We start from the raw sequence: 20,868 nt of genomic DNA on the forward strand, positions 1-20,868 counted from the left end.
AGTCACAGACTAACGGGAGTTGGAAGGGACCTCTGGAGATCATGTGGTCCAACTCCTCAAGCAGAGTCACCTAGAGCAGGTTGCCCAAGACTATCTGGCTGGGTTTTGAATATCTCCAAGGATGGATGCTCCACGGTTGGGTTTTGAATATCTCCAAGGATGGATGCTCCACAATCTCACTGGGCAACCTGTTCTAACGTTCAGCCACCCTCACAGCAAGTAAGTGTTTTCTTGTGTTGAAGTGGAACTTCCTGTGTTTCAGTTTGTGCCCATTGCCACTTGTCCTGGCACTGAAAATCACTGAGAAAAGTTTGGCCCCATCCCCTTTACACCCTCCCGTCAGATATTTATACACATTGATAAGATCCCCCCCTTAGCTTTCTCTTCTCCAGGCTGAACAGTTCCAGCTCTCTGAGCCTCTCCTTATATGACAGATGCTCTAGTCCCGTCATCATCTTTGTGGCGCTTTGCTGGATTCACTCCAGTAAATTCATGTCTTTCTTGTACTGGGGAGCCCAGAACTGGAAATAGTAGTCCAGATGTGGCCTCACCAGTGCTCAGCGGAGGGGAAGGATTACCTCCCTTGACCTGCTGGTAAAGCTTTTCCCAATGCAGAGCAGGATACTGTTGGCTTTCCTTGCCATGAGGGCACATTTCTGTCCCATGTTCAACTTGGTGTCCAGCTGGACCCCCATGTCCTTTTCTGCAAAGCCGGATATCCTTGGTGCAGGTCCAAGAGCCCTGCAATGCTGACAGCAGCGCTCTGAAACCATGTAAGGTGCTTTCTGGCTTAGAGGTCCTTCACTGCTCATTTCTTTCAGTTTTCTCAAACCTTTTTGAACAGTTGCCACTGGCCTCTGGGCTCTGTGACTGGCAGGACAGACCATGACCATTGGTCCTAGAAGTGGAATTTGCCGTTGGTACTGCCCTGCCCCAGAACAAAGTGAGAAATCGTTTACGAAGGTAAAAGCTCTGCTTGAACAGCCTGTCCTGCCAATGCCACAGTGTCTTGGGGCACAGGGGCTGTAGGGGCCTGGTCCTGAAGCCTCACAGCAGGTTCTGCTCTGTCTGCACCTTGCCTGGCAAAGGTTCATCTAAATCAGTCTTAGAAACCCTGGGAATGGTGATATACTGTCTCCCCATTGGGCTGTTCCTCTAATGAGCTCTTCCCTCATTAGAATGCTTCTTAGCATCTAACATACATCTCTTTTGCTTCCGTTTAAACTCACTGCTTCTTGGACACAGTGGAGAGATTTACAACCTTGAAATCATGTTCCTGTGGGATCAAAGCATAATTGTGGGGGGACAGACAGGTAGCCAACACCAACTCCTGACAGAAGTAGCTACACAGTGGGAGCAGGACCTTGGCATCGGGAAATGCCACAGCTTGTGACTCAGGACTGTGAACATTCTGATTGTGTGGGAAGAGTTCTCCTGTGTGCCAGGCCCCTTCTGAACCATCCTGTGCAGAGTCACAGCTCCTTTATTTCAGTGCAACTGTATTTAATTCTCTTACGTCCATTCCAATGAGAACCACTCAAGGCTTTTTCTCTCAAAGTACCCAACACGCCAGTCCCAGTATCTGACACAGGGGATTTCTTGGCTCTCAATGGGAGCACATCAGCGATACAGAACAGATATTCATTAATGTAGAATGAGTTCAAGTAAGCAAATATATTTAGATGCTTTGCCAGACACTGCAGAAATGCACAGAGTATATGGAAATTTGGATATGTAGCTTTCTTGCTTGCTATGAGGCCTGGAGGCAGCTCAGCGGCTTCGAAGAACGTCACTGCAGCGCAGAGTGTTTTCCTTCCACAGGTAACACATATGTGCAATCCACAAATTTCAAAAGTGATTTTTTAATTATTTTTGATTATGAATATAATAGAAAGGAATCGTTGGCAAGCACAGGGGAAAAGAGCTGAACAGAGGGACAGCCTACCCTCAGAGAGAGATAAAGGAAAGTGGCGTTTCACTAAAGCCCTGTTACCCCTGGGCTCCCCTCTCCGCTCCAGAAAGGCTCAGACTCTTCTGCCATGCTGAGCCTCTGCAGAGTGTCCCCGGAGGACAGGAGTGGAGGGAGCACTAACAGTAGGGAGCTGGTTTGATGAGGATGAGAGAGGATTTGCAGTTCCCAGTGCACAAGCTACCCCATGTCATGCCACCCTTGAAATTCAGACGTACAGAATAACACGCTGAGTACCACCACCCGCCCTCATAGCTGTAGGCACAGTTCTTACTGTAAGTGTCCTGATCCCGGTCCTTTGTGGAGAACTTCATGTTGTCATGCATATTGTTGGGATTGTTTGAGGTCATGGCATCCCCCGCGGTCCCGGTGTAGGAGCCCAGCCTCAACCGGTAGCCATGAGATTCATCTTCCAGACTGAAGAGATTGTAGTCTGCAAACTTGGTGGTGTTTGTGGCGTCCTGGATGACAAACTTGACCTGGTAGACCTTCTGCTTGGCAATCTGATAGATGTACTCGGTGCCCAGCCAGTACTCGCTGCGCACGTTCCCAAAGCCGTACTTGTAGGTGCTCCAGGACTCAGCCCATGTGATGGGTGTGTCTTTCTTGTTCCTCTGGATGACCGTCCAACCTCCATTTGTTACATTCATTTCACAGTACACCACGAGGCGGTGGAGTCCTGCGGGCTGGATGATGTAGATGCCACTGGGGCTGCCAGCGGGGATCTCGCTGCAGTCCTTGGGCCAACCTAGGGCGGGAAACAGAGATGGTTATAACATTAGATCCCACAAAATGCGACACTGAAAGTGCTTGATATTCCTTTGGTGCCTAGATCCTATTGCGGACACATTCTTGGGCTGCATTCCCGCCATGTGCTCACAGTACTAAACCAAAGTTTTGAAATGATCAAAATGAGAGTTGGGCTTCACCTCTTTCTAAGAGGAGATTCAGACTGATGGGGGCACAGAATCAAAGTGTCTTGGGCTGGTGAGACCAAGCTAGACATTGCATTCATTTAACACATGATGCACCATGCCCCAGATTGGATTGACTCTTGTAGTGTTGTGGTAATTCACCTGTAGCACAGGTGATGAATCACCATGTAGAAAAATGCAGGAGAGTCTGGGTCCTAAAGTTATCTGACTGTGTGAATGCTCTTACAGCACGGAAGCGTTATAGTTTTATAGTCATCTCAGAAATCTGTAGAGAGCATGGTCAGAACATCCATATTGCTCATCATTAAATCAGTCCTTGTGACCTCAATAGAACAAACCCATTGGCTTTCTCTGGGGTTACTCAAGTAGGTCTTTCGAAGTTTCCTGATTAGTTTGATTTGACAGTGGTCTTTCCAAGATCCAGAGTGTCATCCCTTATTACAGTAAACAGTTGAGTACATCTACACACTTCTGGGAGATGACCCATTCTGCTCCCAATGCCGGTGGTTGTTCCTACCCAGTGAAGCCATATCTTGTGGTCAGATGGGCTAACGTTGACTTAGACAGTTCAATAAGCTATCTGGTCCCTCGTCTCACTCAGTCCACTCATTCACTGTATAGTAAAAATGGGAAAATAACCAGTCACCACTTTCCAAAGTCAAATAATGAACTTTCACTTTCCGCTTTTCAGATGGAAAATTCCTCATGCTAAAGACCCCCCTCACCTACTGCATCATAACACGCTTGGTGCTAGAGTCCTTCAGAGGTAATGACTTGTGGCATCTCCACAGCCTATTAGAAAATCAGTGGTTTTCCTGGGAGTACCCAGGCACATGTAGGGCATAGGCTGAGGTGGCTGTGAGTTCTTCATGAGCTTCTAGGCTTCCAGCAATGGTGGGGCCTTCCGAGTTGATATACTCATTGGAGAGAGACTTACCATGGACTGCCGATGGGTGGGGGGCAGTGTCTCTGACCTGTCGAACATGTTTGTCACCCTTATCTGAATTGACAAGAACAGAGGAGACAGGAGTGAGTGTTGAGAGCAGACAGCAGATACCTGCTGGGGGAAACTGATATTCTCCAGATGTTATTCCTCTACACTTCTGTTTTTCCACTATTTCTCCTAATTCTAGAGGGACTTTACCATTTCAGATATCAGCCAGTTGGTAGTTTTAGGGGAATTTACATAACGTTAGGATGGGGCAAGCACTTCCCTTGATGAGAAGAATTTGGGCACACTATGTGTGGGAAGGACCCCAAATGGTGGCAGAAACACTGGAAAGAGAGTTACTAAAATTATAGTAGAAGCAGCTAGGAAAGGGCTCGGGAAGAAGAGGGATTAGAGGGGGAAGAGATTTGAGAGCAGACGCAGGAAAACTAGTCCAGGCATCAGGAGCTGGGAACAGGAGCTCCAGTCAACAGGCTTGGAAGCAGGATTGAAGGGTGTTGCTGGAAGAGAGGGTGGTTTAGAATGAATTTATATGATTCTTTCTACAAGAACATCTTATGTATACCCACTGACAGTTAAAAAACACTGGAATGGATTGCAGGCTTATGGAATCACAGAAACCATCCCTATCCCCCCATCTAACACAGATACCTAACCCTACAGTGGCTGCTCCCTTGCATCCCCAGATACCTTCACTCTACTTTCTCTCTCAGCTGCTGCTTTCTTATCCCTTCCATTAGGAAGATCTTCCTGGGTGCTTAACCTAACCTTCTTGCACTGTGTATAAGCCTGCTCCTTCCGCAACATCGAGAGTACAGATATAACACTTTGCTATTTCTTCTTCTGCAGCCAGGCAGTAATATCACTATTACATCCTCCTCCATGGCCTTCTAATTTTGAGGCTAAACCATCCAGTTCTTCAGCCTTTCATGACACAGTCTTTTTGACAGATTTTTATCTGCCTTCCTTGGACTATCTCCAAATGTATCTTGAAGCCCTCAGCAAATGTGGTGGTTGGCCTGAGCCTGTGTGGAGTTGGAAACACCCTTGTAGTGTGGTCTGGAGGACTCGGCAAGGGTGATATTTGCTTTTACTGTACCAATATGAAGCTGTTCACTCATATTCATTTTGTGAGGCATGATCCATCCCTGCTCCTTTCTGCAGAGCTGTAGGCTGACCTCCCCACTCCTAGTTTCCATCTGTGCAGTTGGTTATTCCAGTGAGAAGCCTCCAGTTCCCATCTGTTTGGAACCACTCCCCTACGAGTTAAGATTTTCAAATGCTAGCTTGTCTTCCCTAGCTTGCTCCCTGCTTACCCATCTTGACTTCACATGGCTCATTTTCAGAGCACCCTACCAGTGGCCTAGGTGAGACATGAGTGTGAAACCCAGAGCACAACCCCTTTCTTTACTCAAACTTGAAGCTCTTGGGGAAGTTCAAGCTCTTGTCTCAGTCATGGGTATTCCCTGTCTTGGCTGTTTGCTGGCAGCTGACCTTTGAAGTGAAAATGGACAAAAAACCAGTATCAAACACTTGTACCTTGATTTCTACCATCAAAAACCCTTCCTATTCACTTTGTAGGGGACCAGCTCTTCCAGGGGCCCCCATTTTACTTCCAGAGCATTTCTAGGAGGCTTCCTCATTGCTCCAATGTACCTTGCTAGTTGTAGATTGTTCTGTGCCCTCATCTATCTGATCTGGCCTACATCAGTGCCACTCTTTCAGACACTTTGTAGTAACTTCACTTAGTTCCTCTTTGTGTTCAGTTTTGTCTTGAATTCAGTTTCCTACTGACCTTATAATTTCTAGAGCTGGCTACTGTTTCCTGTCTTCACAACGCAAGAGGATTTTTTTGCCTTAACATCTTTAGCACTACTACTTAGGAAGAGCCTGTGGTCTTGAACATCTTCCTCTCAGACTTGTTGCCAATGAGATCTGACCTAGCCCTTCCTGGGATCCTGTGAGCTCTGGGGTTTGGAGTATTGAGGTCACATATGGGCAGAGGAACTTCATGCCAGACAGGAAAAGAGACAGACAGGGTACAGAGAAGAACTCTGAGATGATTCGTGTTCCTAGAAGGCAAGAATGGCACTTTGCATTGCACTAACATTGTCCACATGTGGAGCAGTATTTAGTCCTCCCTCCATGATATGGGAAGGTTTGGGTTGGGGTGAAGACCTACGTAGGATATTATTGAACATGACCTTGTTTGTCTCTCCCTATCACAGTGGAATACATACCAGGCTGGACGGACTCTGAGGGAACATTCACAATGTCACCCGAAGTGCCATTGAGGAGGTGCCAGTTTCTTATGTCAAAGGCAAGAAGAGGAGCTGCCAGGGCCAGCAGGCAGATCAGAAGCAGGAGACAAGGGTGCTGGGTAGCTGAAAAGTGAAGAGATGAAAAAAAACAGAGAACATGACTCTGCCATTAGAAAGCCATGAATCCCATTTGAATACTTTACTTGCAGAATTATAAAACTCCTGCAAGGAGACAGAAATCCAAATTCACTCACTTAAATGAGTTGTCAAATATTCATCGAGAGGAGTTATCAACTCTGTTGACAACTACTGTTGGTGATTTCTGAGGAGGAAAAATTGTGAAAATCTTGTCCAAAAGCAAAGTTACTGTAACCAGGATGCCCTGGGCAAACCTAGGAGGTCTTGGGGCTGGAGATGACAAGTTGATTGAGTATGGAAGGAGGAATCCCCTTTCCTCCCAGATCCCATCATGCTCCCATGTCACGCTCGTGTATTCTCTGGTGTGAGCCGGGAGTACATCTGGCTCCAGCCCAGGTCTTGAGGGCAGTAAGAACCCAAACGAACAGGTGGAAACAAGCCCCAGGCAGAAGGGGGTGTCTGTGTCTGGGCCCTGCATGAAGGCTGCGTGACTGAGAGGGATAGCACAACCTTTTATGAATTATTACCTGGCTGGAGCAAATTATCTTCTCCATGTGGTTATATGGCTACTTCAAAATGTCCCTGTAACCAGCTGCTCTGGTTTGTTCTTGTTCAGGGCAGCTAGGGAGACCAGCCCACTTTTTGCAATATTAAATCTAAATAAAATTTTCAAAATTAAATCTAAATACAACCATAGAAGGTCTGTCATGGTTCCTAGAGAGTGGAACATGGTGCTGACAGCTGCCCATGGGGAAACCCGTTCCACCATGTGATAGATGTAGCTCACTATAGCAGATTACTAATGTGATCCCACTACTGTTTGAAAGGAAGCACAGTCAAACCCACCCCTGAACTGCCCTGGGATAGCTGGATTTCTCATAGTTCCCAGAAATGTTTGGGGAGGAAAATAATCAACCTGGGACTGGCAACCGGGAACCTTTGTGTGTGATTGCAACCCTCATAGAGACAAGCGCTCCTTTCTGAGAATGCCTGATATTGCAACCTGTATTATTGCAACCATTTATGGTGGTTACAGTTTTACAGCTCAGTGCTTTTAACCACAGTTCAGTCATATTGATCCAGTTTTCAATTCCTATGTAACGTTTAGTGTCTTGATACACTTGTGTTTAGATGCATGTCCCTACAAGACTTAGCTTTAGGACATCAGAGCTGCAATGCTCCCTTCACTGCTGCCCTGTTCCCCCACGGTATGAAAGGTCTGGGTAGAAAGGATATGCAGAGGAGAGTATCAGCCTCTACTAGGTGTTCTTCAGGGGACAGCTGTTTGCTTTTGAGCATCCAACCTCCAGATATTGGTGCCTATTCAATATTGCTGCTTAAACAAGAATATTTAAAAAACTCCTTTCCTGTCCCAGGATATTTAATACTTTCTTGGAGAACTGAAAATTACAAAGAATGTTAGATAAATTTAAGGTTTATAAAATGGGCCATCTGGCACTTCAGGGCTACACTGATATGAATCCAAAATAGCAGAATGCACACTCTTCTGCTCCCATTCCCCACCCAGGGCACAGAGAACCCACGTCAAACCCATTGTTGGGATGGACAGGGGCGTGGGAAGAAAGGAGCCCTGGAGAAGACAAAGTGTCGGGATGCCCTGTGACCTGTAGCCACATGTAGTGTGGTACAGAGTGGCATGGTGTCTTCCCCACCCAGCCCACCAGCCCACACTCACCCATGCTGTCTCTGCAGGGACCTGCGGATCGGGAAGCCGGGCAGGTTTGGCCTGGCTAGGGGGCTGGCCGGGCCTGCAGTTATAGGGCTCGGGAGGTGGGGGTGTGGTAGGGCACGAGACTCAAACCACAGCACTTGTCCTGTAGCTGGCAACAGCACTGGTGGTTTATGGCTTATTTGCTCTTCATCATTTAGTAATATGTCCTCAGACAAAGAAGGCTACGTCTCACAAAGGTGAAGAGCTTTCTTTAGAGGCAAAGCAAATAATTTGGTACCAGTAAGATGATGCCTTGAAATGGCACCTCAGTTTAGAGTGCCTGGCTCCCCCAGTGGGGTTTCCCCAGGGAACAGTATTCTCTGGGAACTTCTGAACATTTCAACTTGCTAAGTAAATAAGCAGCTGGCATTCACCCTCCTGGGTGGAAATCAAGCATCTGGGAGAAAACCACTCTCTCCAGAGCAGGCATTGAGCCAAACAGCCACTGGGGACCCAGACTATCCAGTACCCTCAGGAAAGAGGTACTCAAGTGTTCCTGGCAGATCGTGCATTTTTTTATCTAAGAACCAGACTTCAGAAAGTACCACTCCAGATGCTTCCCTGCTGATATGCCTGGCCTGCCGCAGCCACATTGCCTCTCGCACAATGCATGCTGTGGTCCCCCACCCCACAGCCTGGTTCCTGCGCCTGCAACAGGCACGAGGGTGTCTCAGGAATTGTGACATGATATCGATGTAAAATGGTCTCAGTTCAAGCTTCTGTCTGCAACCAGGAAGGCTTACACCATGTATTTCTTAAAGAAAATGCCAGATTGTTCTTCTTCTATGTCTTGAGATCATCAATATCCCAAGAGTTGTGAGCACAGTTGCCCCCCAGCGTCCACTGGCTGCTGAGCAGCACGTGATGGACAGTGTCTGCAGAGGAGCAGGCTGGGCTTTAGACACAGACCACAATTACTGTGTGACTCCTGCAGCATGGAGACACTTACATGTCCCCTGCCATGCTGCTGCTCCTGCTAAACAGGGGGTGGAAGTAAAGGCTTGCAGAACCCCTTGGCAGAGCCTCAACAGCATCTTGCAGTCCCAGGCTAGCTTTACCAGGAGGCTGTGGCATGTATGTACATTAGGATCTGCAAAACAGGCAGGGGAAAGGCCAGAGAGGGAATTGCTCTGAAATGCCAGCTGTGTCCTGGGCCTGATTCCCAGTTCTTGCTTAGTATATGTTTTATACTGACATAATCACAAGTGGTCATGAATCTGTTTATTGCTGCGTCCTGGGCTATATTAGCAAGAGTGCAGCTGGCAGGGGAAGGGATGGGTTTATCTACTTCTACTCAGCAATTGTGAGACTGCAACTGGAGTGCTGTGTCCTCTTTGGGGCTCCCCACTACAAGACAGATATCAACATATTGGAGTGCATCTCTTGGAAGCCACCAAGATGACTGGGGCTGGACCACATGACATATGTGGTCAGATTGAGAAAGCTGCATTTGTTCAGCCTGGAGAGGAGAATGCTGAGGGTGGGGTATCTTGTTGCTGCCTACAACTACCTGGTGGGAGGATAAAGAGCAGATGAAGCCAGACTCTTCTTGGAGGTACACAGGGACAAGACAAGAGGTGACAGACACAGGTTTTAACATGGGAGCCAGACTCTGGAGTGCTGTGTCCAGTTTTGACTCCCCATTATAAGAAACATATCGACAGACTGAAGTGAGTCCAGTGGAGGCCACTGACTGGTCAAGGGGCTGGAGCACAGGAGACACTGGGAGAACTGGGCCTGTTCAGCCTGGAGAAGAGAAGGCAAAGGGGAGACCTTATTTCTGTCTACAATTATATCATAGGACGATACAGAGAAGACGGAGCCAGATTGCTCTCAGAGGTGCATGGTGATGAAAGGCAATGGACCCAAGCTGGAACATGGGAAATTCTGATTAGAGATAAAGACTTTTTTAAACATGAGCATGAGGTTCGTCAAATAGTGGAACAGATGCCTAGAGAAGCAGTGGGATCTCCATCCTTGGAGGTGTTCAAAACTTGACTGGACAAGGCCCTGATTAATTAGATCTGTTTTGAGCGGGGGGTTGGACTAGACGGCCTCCACAGGACCCTTCCAACTTAAATGATTGTATCACCCTGTGATTCCATGATTCTCCTTGGAGGTGCACAGGGACAGGATGAGAGGCTATGGACACAAGTTCCAAGGAGAAAAATTGCAATTAGATAGATATAAGAAAAAAAAAAAACCATCCCGAGGGTGTTCAAACACTGGAATAAGAACTGGAGAGGCTGTGGGATCTCCATTCTTTGGCATAGTCACGACTCAGCCAGACAAGACCCTAAGAACTCATTCTAAAATAGCTTTGCTTTGGGATGGAGGTTGGACCAGAGACCTCCAGAAGTCCTTCCAGTCTCAGTTATTTTGTGTTTTTCTGGTTCTATGAGGAGTACGCCTCTCCTCAGCCCTTACACTCCTGTGTTTCTGCATGAGCACAGCCATGGCCTTGTGCTGGATGCAGAGCTGGCTGCAGCAGAATGTTCCTCATGCTCCTAACTATATCCACTTTATAAGCCCAAAGAGGCTTCAGGAAGAGCTGGGGAATGAAGTTTGAGTGCCTGTGGAGTGTGAGAGACCTGTACTGCCAGGCAAGCTGCTGTGATTTGCTCTTTCAGGACTAAAAGCTACTGTCAGGGCCTTGAGTGCACTAATAGGCCTTAATGACCCCAACCAGACTCACTTGGGGCCTCCACCAGCACATTCTGTCTGTTAGCCCAGGAGCCCTATTTCAGCTCAGGCCTGGGCCTGCAGTGCCTGCCAGTGCTATGTTGTAGGAGAACCTGTCTCTAGTCCCGTCTCTGACCCTGCCTCCTGGATGGATCTTAGACCTACACTGTATTTAGCTTGCCTCCTGGATGGATCCCTTGAACATATGCTGTAGCCTTGTCTCCAGTCCAGTCTCCGCACTGTCTCCTTTTGCTCCTAGTGGGACACCCTGGATGGTCTCTGGGCCTGTTTGATCACTTGCTGTGTCTGGGACTGTCATTGAAGCATGCTGCCAGCACCCAGTTCTGCCTGCTGTGTTCAGACACCGAGAGATTGCACCCCATTGGTGGGGACATTGCCTGCACTACGGTCACCCTTGGCTTCTGGCTTGACTGCCCTTAGAGAGCAGCCAGCCCCCTCCGTGCCCTGACATTTACCTCCTGAATGCACTGGGTCTTCTGCTCCAGGAATCTAACAGGAGATGAGGACTGTGTAGCCTGGGCCACTTCAGCTAGATAAAGGGAATCAGGGGTATCTGCCTGTGTGATTGTTCTTGGGAGGATGGGGAGGGAAAGGTCAGCTTCTCTTCCAATAAGCATTCTCCTTGCTGTGCAGAGTTGAGATATGGATGCTGAAATCTTCCTCGTAAAGCATCCAGAGAAATTCAGGGAAGTAATGATCAGCCTTCATTGCTAAACCAAAAGTCAGTATCACTCAGTCTGGGAGGTTTCCTGAGCTGTTGAGGAAATGTCAGTCCATATGTCTCTCTCTTTCTCAGGCATCCCTGTCTGGACATGGATGGGACTCTGGGCCACAGACACACTAGATTGGTCCCAGCCCTGCAAGCAGAATTGCTGCAGAGAAATGCCGGGGTGAGTATACAAAGGCCATAGCCTCTCATCCTGTCCCTGTGCACCTCCAAGGAGAATCATGGAATCATAGGGTGATACAATCATTTAAGTTGGAAGGGTCCTGTGGAGGCCATCTAGTCCAACCCCCCGCTCAAAACAGATCTAATTAATCAGGGCCTTGTCCAGTCAAGTTTTGAACACCTCCAAGGATGTGTGTTGTTTGGTGCTTTGGTCTCACGTCCCTTCTGCTAGCAGGATGCCTGGCAGCATGCATCATCCAGACAAGATCAAGGTCACTATCCTCCTAATCATCTTGTGCTCTCCAGGCCTTTGCATGGATTTGGATGGTGACAGAGGAGGTTGGAACTGCTATTTCTATGGCTTTCCCAAACTAAATGAGATTGGGGACAATGGGATCTGTTCAGGTTCCCAATCTCTAACCAAGAAAGAAGGGGGGAAATTTAAGTGTGCAAAGGGAGATTGCTCCATGAAGCCCTTACCTCACAGAGTGCAGGATGCCAATGTCCATCCATACCTGCAAGTTGTGCTGCTTGACACAGGCTCCTTCAGTATGGTGACATCCATACCATTCGGTGGAAGCCTCAGCTAGAAGCTGACTTGGTGTGGACACTAGGAATAAAGACAAAACTTGGCTATTCCATGAGAGAGATGTGTATGTGCTATAAGCTACTGAAACCAATCCTTGGTCATCAGGAGCTGAAGGTAGATGGGCCACATCTTTATCCTCTTAAACTTGGCTTGGCCTAAAGCACCTAAAGCAGCCCTCCCGACACAAGCTGCCCTGAGAGCATTCTGATCCTGTGTAGGGAGCAACCACAGGCCAGCATTGTTGGGGCTGGAGGCCTGGAGGGCCTTACCAGGCCAAAGATAGAGATTGGGAAGCAGAATGGCACAGGGGCATCCAGGCACCTGCTTGTCACTTGGAGCCCTTGGCCTCTGGTCAGAGCATGCAGATTGGGGTGCCAGAGGTCACCTACTCATGTGTTAAGTTCTGGGCTGCTGGACACTGGCTCCAGCCCAAAGACTTAACTTATTGATCCTGAATCTTACCAGCCGAGAGCTAACAAAGAGGCAGGTCTCTTGAGGACCTTCCTCATCTTTGCAAAGCTCGCCTTTGGGGCTTGGTAAATTGGAGACTTAATCTCTCCTCCCTTGCCAGTTTCTGTGTGTATGTCCTTAAAAGCAGGGTCCCTCCACTTCTGTTTGATCGTGGCTCTTCAGAAATTGCTCCAAGTGGGCAATTCATGTGTAGTGTTTGTACAGCTGTAAGAGTAAATTGAAATCCCTCATCATGGGTGTGTGTGGGTTGTTCTAAGATTATTTTGTGTTTCTTTGGCTAGCGAGAGATGCCCCCTTCCGCCCAAAAGGGTTTAGTTGTGCTGTCACGGGACCTGAGAACTGCTCAAGAGTCACAGGCTGCAAGTGTCTCCTTGTGCCTCTACAAATGCCAAGTGTGAACACAAGTGGGTGTGTGCAGTGCCTATAAAGTCACTGTGCAAAGCTCTGCATGGGAGGGAGCACCACTCGGTTCCTGCTCTCTGCTCAGCAGTGCTATTGTGATGGGTAAGTTATCTTCCCAACAGCATGCTGTGCTTGTGTGTGGTGCTGGGCTCAGACTACAAATGCCGGGGTGAGTATACAAAGGCACAAGATGATTAGGAGGATAGTGACCTTGATCTTGTCTGGATGATGCACGTTGCCAGGCATCCTGCTAGCAGAAGGGACATGAGACCAAAGCACCAAACAACACACATCCTTGCTGCAAGCTTATGCTTTCCCCAGGCTGTCTATGTCCTCTGTTCCCCTGTCCTGTCAAGGGAGGTTGATGTGGAGCCCTACATTTCAGCTTTGTCCTTTCCCTTTCCGGCATATGTGGTTGCACAGGGATCCTTCTCAGGCATGATCTCATCACTTCCAGTACTCAAGCTGGTGCAGGGCATAGTGGTGTGCTGGGAGCCAGAACAGTGTGGTTGTGCTTGTGTCAGCGTGTGGGTCCAGGAAGATTCCTCCTCTTTGCTTGGGAGCTGGTATCTGTCCCATAGGTTCCGTCCTCTGGTTCTTGTTTCCCACTAGCTATCCTTGGGTTGGAAGGGCTTGTGTAAAAGACCTAAGCATGATTAGTGCAAAACGCATGTTTTTTTGTTATTTTCCCCCCAGGCAAACTCCTTTCCCCAGATCTAGCCCTGTCGTTCTCCTCTCTAGTTCCTCTCAGGCTGTTATTTCCAAGAATAGACCTGCAGGTTGCTGTATTGTGCAGGGAATGAGCAGGTCAGAAAGGCAACAAAGCTGTTTCTCACTCCACTTCAGCCTTGCAGAGGCAGACTCTCCACTAAAACTTCATTTCCAACATCCAGGGAGCCCCCTGTTCACGCATGTCCCCTGTACCTCCAGCCTCCCCTGCTCAGAGCTCCCTTGGGCCCGCTGGCAGTGGATTGAAGGGCAGAGATCACCTTGGCTCCCAAGGAATCTTCATGATGCTGGGTCCTTTCCTCCCTAGGGCTCCAGGCTGGGATGAGCCTGCTTCGTGGGGGCGTTACCTTCCTGTCCGTGGTGGTGATGCTTCTCCTCTGTGTGAGTGCTGGCCCAGCAGTGCCCACCACAAGCTCCCGGAGTGGTGAGTATGGATCAGGTGGGGGGCATTGGTTGGGCACCAAGGTGCAGAACAGCAAAGAGTCTCCCTGCCTCAGCACTGATCCCCAGGTTTGCCCAGTGCTGGGAAGGCCAGCATACAACCAGGCTGGTGCACAAGGCAAGAACTCCTCACACACAAGGACCTCTCCTTCCTGGGCCATGGCTTGTAAGGTAAACAGCCTGACACCTGCTAAGCCATCTTTTCCTTGGCACCCTTGGTGGTACGAGGCTGAAACTAGAGGGGTTTTGCCCAAATGCTGTAATTTAGTGGGTTTGTCATGGTGTTTGTGCCCTTTTACACTTTGATTCTAGGATCTGAGCAGAGATGCTCCCAGCACATTTTTTTGGAGCTCTTGTTGGGTTAGGAGTCTTCCCTTCCTCTTCTCAGGGAGGGTAATGCTTGCTGCAAGGCTTTTGTGCCCAAGGAAAGCAGGATTTCATGGTGTTGAATCTGAAGTACCCACAGCAAATTGTTCCTTAGAAGATATGGAACAAGAACAAAAAAATTAGATGGCAAATTAGTTTGGCAAGTTAGTGATGACAGATCAGTCCTGCTAACAGATAAACTGTAACAAACCATGGGAAGAGATCCCTGTAGATCAAGGTAGAACTTATCTTTCTTTTTCAATGCCATGATTTCCATCCATGGTAAAGGTAAGTTTTTCTTACATGTCCTCATCCAGTAGAGCATTTTGGGCACTTCTGGCCCTCACAAGAGCAGTACCTCAATATGTCAAGGGCCCTGTGTGTGGGAACTAGGCTTGGAGCTCATCATCAGTATCTGGAAGATGTTTTTTCCCTCCTTTCTTGGCCAGATGCACCAGAAGGCTTCTAATGGAAATAGCAAGTCATGAGAAACAGAGCCCAGGGCTCTTGCCAGGGCCACTGTGTTAGAGGCCTGTGGCTACCCTGTGCATTAGCCAGTGGAGGGGCCTATGCAGGGTAGATGACAGATAAAAATAACCCTTTCTGCTCTGAGACCTCACACCCCTCTGGAAATTCTTTGTTACCCCAATTGGCTTATACGGCCCTTCTCCCTCCCACCCCATCCTGCATCTACCACACTTGCTGTTGCAGGGTTCCCTGCAGACTGCAGCCGCCTCCGCAAGAACAGTCCCAGTGGGGTCTATGTCATCCAGCCAGCAAGGTCTCCCCCGCGGGTGGTTTGGTGCGACATGGACACCGAAGGCAAGGGCTGGACTGTCATCCAGAGAAACTCTCATGACACCGAGATCACGTGGAAGGAGTCCTGGACCACCTATAAGTACGGCTTTGGGAATGTGCGGGCAGATTACTGGCTGGGCACCGAGTACCTGCACCTGCTCACACAGCAGAACACCTACAAGGTCCGCTTCGTCGTGCAGGATAAATCCAATGTCACCCATTATGCTGAGTATGACATCTTCAGCGTAGAGAGCGAGGCCAGCGGGTACCCTCTGAGGCTGGGCAGATTTTCTAGTGAGGGGGAGGACTATATGACCACCTACCACACCAGATATGGGGGCATACATGACAACATGAAGTTCAGCACTCATGACAGGGACCAGGACCAGGCCAGCAGGAACTGCGCCAGCAGCTATGGGGGCTGGTGGTATGATAAGTGTCAGAACATCCTGCTCAATGCCAAAAGCTACATCCTGTGGCCAGGAATCTGCACTAGCGGTGACTGCAAATCTTCCCTCATCCTGGTCAAACCCACAGACGTGTGCTGACCGGGCTGGAGAGCCCTGGGAGCTTGGCCACCACCCCAACACAGTGCCCTGTTCCGGCGCCTGCCAACAGCCTTGTGCCAGCACTGGTGCAAATCATGCACTGCTCGCAGCTCCCGCATTGTCACCAGAGTGAAACACAGCGGCTCTGGGGTTCACGCAGCAATCACCCTGAGCCCTGTCTGCACAGGCAGCTTTGCCCAGTGCCATGATGTTGGTCAGCACTGGAATACAGGCACTAGTCTGGGGTGGGTGCCCCCACTCCTGTTCTGGGGGAAGGGGAGACAGCACAAGTTCCCTTCCCTGTGTAATCAGCATATTCCCTGCTTTTGCTCAGGCCCTGCTCCCTCCCTGAGCCCTGTAAGCCTGACAGCTCTGCTATCCACGGTGGGAGAAATCAGGTGTAATAAACTCGAGCAGACTCTTCTGCCCCTGTGTCTATCTGCTGCGGCGACATGGTGCATACATACAGGAAAGATTGCTCTGCCCCATCCCAGGTGAAATGGACCTGGTGGAGGGTAGGTGTATTATGCATGTGTGCTCACAAAGGTCCCCTTTGCCCATTTCCCTGTCCCCTCCTGGGCAAGGAGATGCACTGTCCAACGGATATCAGATCTGCTTGGAACGTGCAGAGGTCTCTCTCTCTCCAAGGGCCTTGCCTGATGGCTGCTGCTTTCCAGATGACAGTCTCAGGCAGTGCTGGGATGGGTCAGAGCTGTGGAGCTAATTCTTCTCCCAGGCTGAGCTGGCGTAAAGCTGGGTGCAATGAAAGAGTTTTGTGCTTTGTGTTTCCTCTTTTCTGAAATATTTGCATGCTCCTCATTGAAAGGCCTAACACAGATTCTCCCGTGATGGCGACTGTCCCAAGCAGCAGTCTGTAACATAAGCTTTCTCCCTTTGATGTGGTTGTTGCGCATAGCTACCTAATTCTGTCTGTCGCTTGGCTGTCAGCTCTCTGGCAGCAGTACTGCTTCCAATGGCTTGTCATAGCCACTGTGCACTGAACTGTGTCTATAAGGCTATCATTAGTCAGCATGGTCAGCAAAATGCAAAACCTGGTAACTCACAAAGCCCTCGCCCATAGTTGGCACCTGTCTGTGATTGGGTTGTTGCTCTATGCAGTGCAAGGGAGGATCCCCACATACAGTCACGTACAGAGAGGGAGGTGGGCTCCCTGAGTGGGTGAGGAGAGGCTTATGGTGCGGGTGAGTCAGTCCCATTGTATGTGGCTACAGATCTCCCTTGGGATGGAGGGAAGTTTGAGCTTAGGCCTTGATAGAAGCCACTGTTCTTCTCTTCGGTTTTTGGAAGAAAAGCTGAGTTCTGGGAAAGTTTGTGGGTGTGAATCCTGAGCTGTCCTGGGCTTGCAGGCCAGGATCCATGACCATGCTCCCTGGGTTCCCTTCGGAGCTATAGCAGTGCCACGTTCCTGGGTTGAGTAGCAAGGCTGGTCCCTAAATGGCTGCACAGGTAGCCTAAGACAGAAGGGAGTCATCCATGGGCCTTCAACCCAATGTACAGGGAGATATGTGCATGCGAGTGGCTCTGGATGACAAAAGCTTCCCGATCTGAGCTGAGCAGAGTAGCATTTCTGGACTCTGGAATGTGTCTGTTGGTTTAAAAATGAATTTCCACTCCAACTTGGATGTACAAACTAACTAGAGGGGAGCAGCTTTGCAGAAAACGGTATGGGGTTCCTAGTGAATGACGGCTTGCCCATGAGTCAGCAGTGTGCCCTTGCAGCATTGAAGGTGAACCACATGCTGGGCAGTATTGCAAGAGCACGGCTAGCAGAGTGAGAGAAGACATCACTTCACTCCGCTCAGCACTGGCGAGACCAAATTGGAAGTACCATGGCCACTATTGGGTTATGCAGTGCAAGAGAGATGTCATCAGACTCTCTCCTCTCCCAGTTATCTTCCAGTGGACCCTGACAAGGCCTGTGCTAGCATTCACAAGCTTAACATAATGCAGGATGATGCTGATCTGGCCTGGCAGCTCTGGTTAACTCCAGGCTATGGCTAGCATGACTGAACTGAGCTGATGCTTCCCTCCCACCATCAGCCCTTGCTCTTGGCCTTGTGGTCCAGCACTCCCTTTTTGAAAGATCCCCACCTTGAAACCCAACTCTCTTACTGAAGTGCGAGTTTGGTCTTGAATTTCCCATTTGAGTCTTTATAAAAAATACACCTTTAAGAGTCTTTTGTTGCTACACCAGGACCCTAAGATTAGCTCCTGGGGAGAAGCCAGCAGCAATCTGGGGCAGTTCCCAAACAAATGACAGAGATTTGCACATCCCTATGCAAGTTCTGGAAAGCAATTTTATTCTGCAGGATGAATACAGACTACAGAGGGGATATGGTGCATGCAGGGCACCTAAGAGCTGCTTAGGTCAGGTTCTCAGCTAGTGATAGTGGATATTTTTCTGCTGAAACTATGGGATATTCCTCAATGCCCTCAAAGCAGAGAGACGAATGGAGCTCACTGGATCAGGAGGGCTTTCAGTTTCTGAGCACAGTGTACTCCCCAGAAGGAACATGCTTGGAATCTGCAGTGTTTGCAGAGCCTTGTTCTACTAATGATCCCTGAAAACCCAGCACAAGTGAAAGGCCAGAGACAAAGCAGGGAGCTTTGCTACTTTGCAGAAAAAGGGGAGAAGAAAACAACTCCTGATATGCAGGGATATCCTCATTTGCCCCCAGCCCTCCAGTCAGCAAAGAGGGGCCCAGCAGAGCCCTGGTCTGGCCATGCGCCCAGTACGGACCAGCGGCAGAGGGAGTGCTAATGGTAGGGAGCTGGTTTGATGAGGATGAGAGAGGATTTGCAGTTCCCAGTGCACAAGCTACCCCATGTCATGCCACCCTTGAAATTCAGCTGTACAGAATAACACGCTGAGTACCACCACCCACCCCCAAAGCGGGAAGCACAGTTCCCTCTGTAAATGTCCTGATCCCGGTCCTTTGTGGAGAACTTCATGTTGTTGTGCACACTGTTGGGATTGTCGGATGTCATGGCATCCCCCGCGGTCCCGGTGTAGGAGCCCAGCCTCAACCGGTAGCCATGAGATTCATCTTCCAGACTGAAGAGATTGTAGTCTGCAAACTTGGTGGTGTTTGTGGCGTCCTGGATGACAAACTTGACCTGGTAGACCTTCTGCTTGGCAATCTGATAGATGTACTCGGTGCCCAGCCAGTACTCGCTGCGCACGTCCCCAAAGCCGTACTTGTAGGTGCTCCAGGATTCGGCCCAGGTGATCTCTGTGTTGTAGCGGTTCCTCTGGATGACCGTCCAGCCCCCGTCTGTCACACTCATTTCACAGTACACCACGAGGCGGTGGAGTCCTGCGGGCTGGATGATGTAGATGCCACTGGGGCTGCCAGCGGGGACCTCACTGCAGTCCTTGGGCCAACCTAGGGTAGAAGAGAGGCCAATTTAACAAGAGTCTGCGCAGCAGGACAAGACCATGTCTTTCCCTGTGGCAGGACAGATGGATACATGGCCAGAGTACCCTAGAGATGCTGAGCTGTCCCACTTCAGAGAGGTCGACGTACTTGGCTGTCTGGCCTTGCCTGGAGGTGCGAGTGGGCTGGCCTCAGCAGCCTGCGCCTCTCCCCAGAGGACACCTAGCAGCAGGCTTCCTCAGTGAAAGGCCTACTGGGCCATGCTGGTATCAGGCCAGGAGAGTGATGTGGACACTGGTGGGCTCCTCCGCGCCTCCTGAAGCAGGGGCTGTGTCACTAAGACAGGGTATGCTGGGGAGGCAGTTAGAGATTATCTTGCCCCTGCCTGTGAGTGAAGGAACAAGAGAACCATGTCTCCTTCGCACACACCTTCACTGCCACCGGCCTGCACAGCGCACATAGGCGCCCACACCACAGCCTGCATTGGCTACACCCCCTCACATACACCATCCTTCATCCTGCAGCAGGTCAAGGGCCTGCGAAGTTGTAAGGTGCTTCTCTACCCAGAGCCTTCTGTAGCTGAGCACACAACCCCTGCAGCCAGCCTCACTGTGCTGGCAGGTTTGGTCTCCCCATGCCTTCAGCTTGCGCTTGGGGAGACACTGCACCCTCCCACTGCAGTTAAGGTCATCCAGCCAGACGGACCCCACTCCTCTCCCCAAATGAGCAGAGCTTGGGGCTGATGCTGCCTCTGTGCAGACCACCTGCCTACACACCAGGCAGGTGTTTTTCAGATCTGAAGCACCATCACACACCCTCCCACAGGCATCTCTTTACCAAGCCTCCACCATCCCAGAGCACTGGCTGGAGTTATGCACCAGCTGAGTTGACCCAGACCATGGAGAAGGAAAGAGTTAGTGATGAGGGCACTGAGGCACCCACGGGATGCTACGTACTGGTTTTCTTCAGTGCGCTCACCAAAGTATTGGAGGGAGGTTTCTTGAAGATGTGGAGGGTTTGTGTCTTCATGGCGAGGCCTGAAGTGGCCAAGACCAGCACACAAGCAAGGAGTAGAAGGCCCTGGGCTGCTAGAAAGGGAGAAGATGGAGACAAGCTGAAACATGACCCTCCTTCCAGAGAGCTGAGAAATCCAATTGCTCCCGCACTACATAGCATAACACGACCATGAGGGAGGCAGGAACGCACCAAGCATACTGTGCAACAGCAGACCAGGCCCTCTGAGTCAGAGAGCCTGCCAAAAGGCCTCAGCTCGTTTGCCCAAGGGGTAGACATCCTTGCCTTTTGCCCTTGGCCAGCTCCCCAAAAGCCATGTGTGAGATAGGGCAGGGTGGAGAAAAGCACCTGACAGCTGGCTGAGCCAGATTCTCACAGGGAAACATTCCTGGAGAACCCAAGGGAGGGGATTGCCCGAGATGAGTCAAAAGATAGGGCACGAGCTGCTGGTGTTGGAGGGGGTGGCAGGGGAGCACTGCCCTCAGCAGGCATTGGTGCCACCATTTCCCATTAGTGCATGGAGAAGAGTGAGCACA

The 20,868-nt window shown here is 49.8% G+C and overlaps 3 protein-coding genes across 3 annotated transcripts; 1 reads left to right on the forward strand and 2 right to left on the reverse strand.

Moving 5' to 3' along the window:
* Positions 1–1,870: 1,870 nt before the first annotated feature.
* Positions 1,871–7,952, reverse strand: LOC112989619 (fibrinogen-like protein 1-like protein). Its single transcript, XM_026110888.2, has 4 exons — positions 7,949–7,952; positions 6,094–6,237; positions 3,842–3,904; positions 1,871–2,717 (listed from the first exon to the last, which is right to left on the reverse strand). The coding sequence occupies exons 1-4, from the start codon at positions 7,950–7,952 to the stop codon at positions 2,089–2,091; spliced, it is 840 nt and encodes a 279-aa protein (XP_025966673.2). The 3' UTR covers positions 1,871–2,088.
* A 3,860-nt stretch (positions 7,953–11,812) lies between these two features.
* On the forward strand, positions 11,813–16,070 carry LOC112989618 (fibrinogen-like protein 1-like protein). The gene is made up of 3 exons (XM_064523521.1): positions 11,813–12,125; positions 14,075–14,191; positions 15,286–16,070. The coding sequence occupies exons 1-3, from the start codon at positions 11,813–11,815 to the stop codon at positions 15,918–15,920; spliced, it is 1,065 nt and encodes a 354-aa protein (XP_064379591.1). The 3' UTR covers positions 15,921–16,070.
* Positions 16,071–18,698: 2,628 nt separating this feature from the next.
* Positions 18,699–20,494, reverse strand: LOC112989617 (fibrinogen-like protein 1-like protein). Its single transcript, XM_026110886.2, has 2 exons — positions 20,275–20,494; positions 18,699–19,327 (listed from the first exon to the last, which is right to left on the reverse strand). The coding sequence occupies exons 1-2, from the start codon at positions 20,492–20,494 to the stop codon at positions 18,699–18,701; spliced, it is 849 nt and encodes a 282-aa protein (XP_025966671.2).
* Between the last annotated feature and the right edge of the window lie 374 nt (positions 20,495–20,868).

The sequence above is a fragment of the Dromaius novaehollandiae genome, chromosome 19 (assembly GCF_036370855.1).
Source record: "Dromaius novaehollandiae isolate bDroNov1 chromosome 19, bDroNov1.hap1, whole genome shotgun sequence".
Taxonomy (NCBI): Eukaryota; Metazoa; Chordata; class Aves; order Casuariiformes; family Dromaiidae; genus Dromaius; species Dromaius novaehollandiae.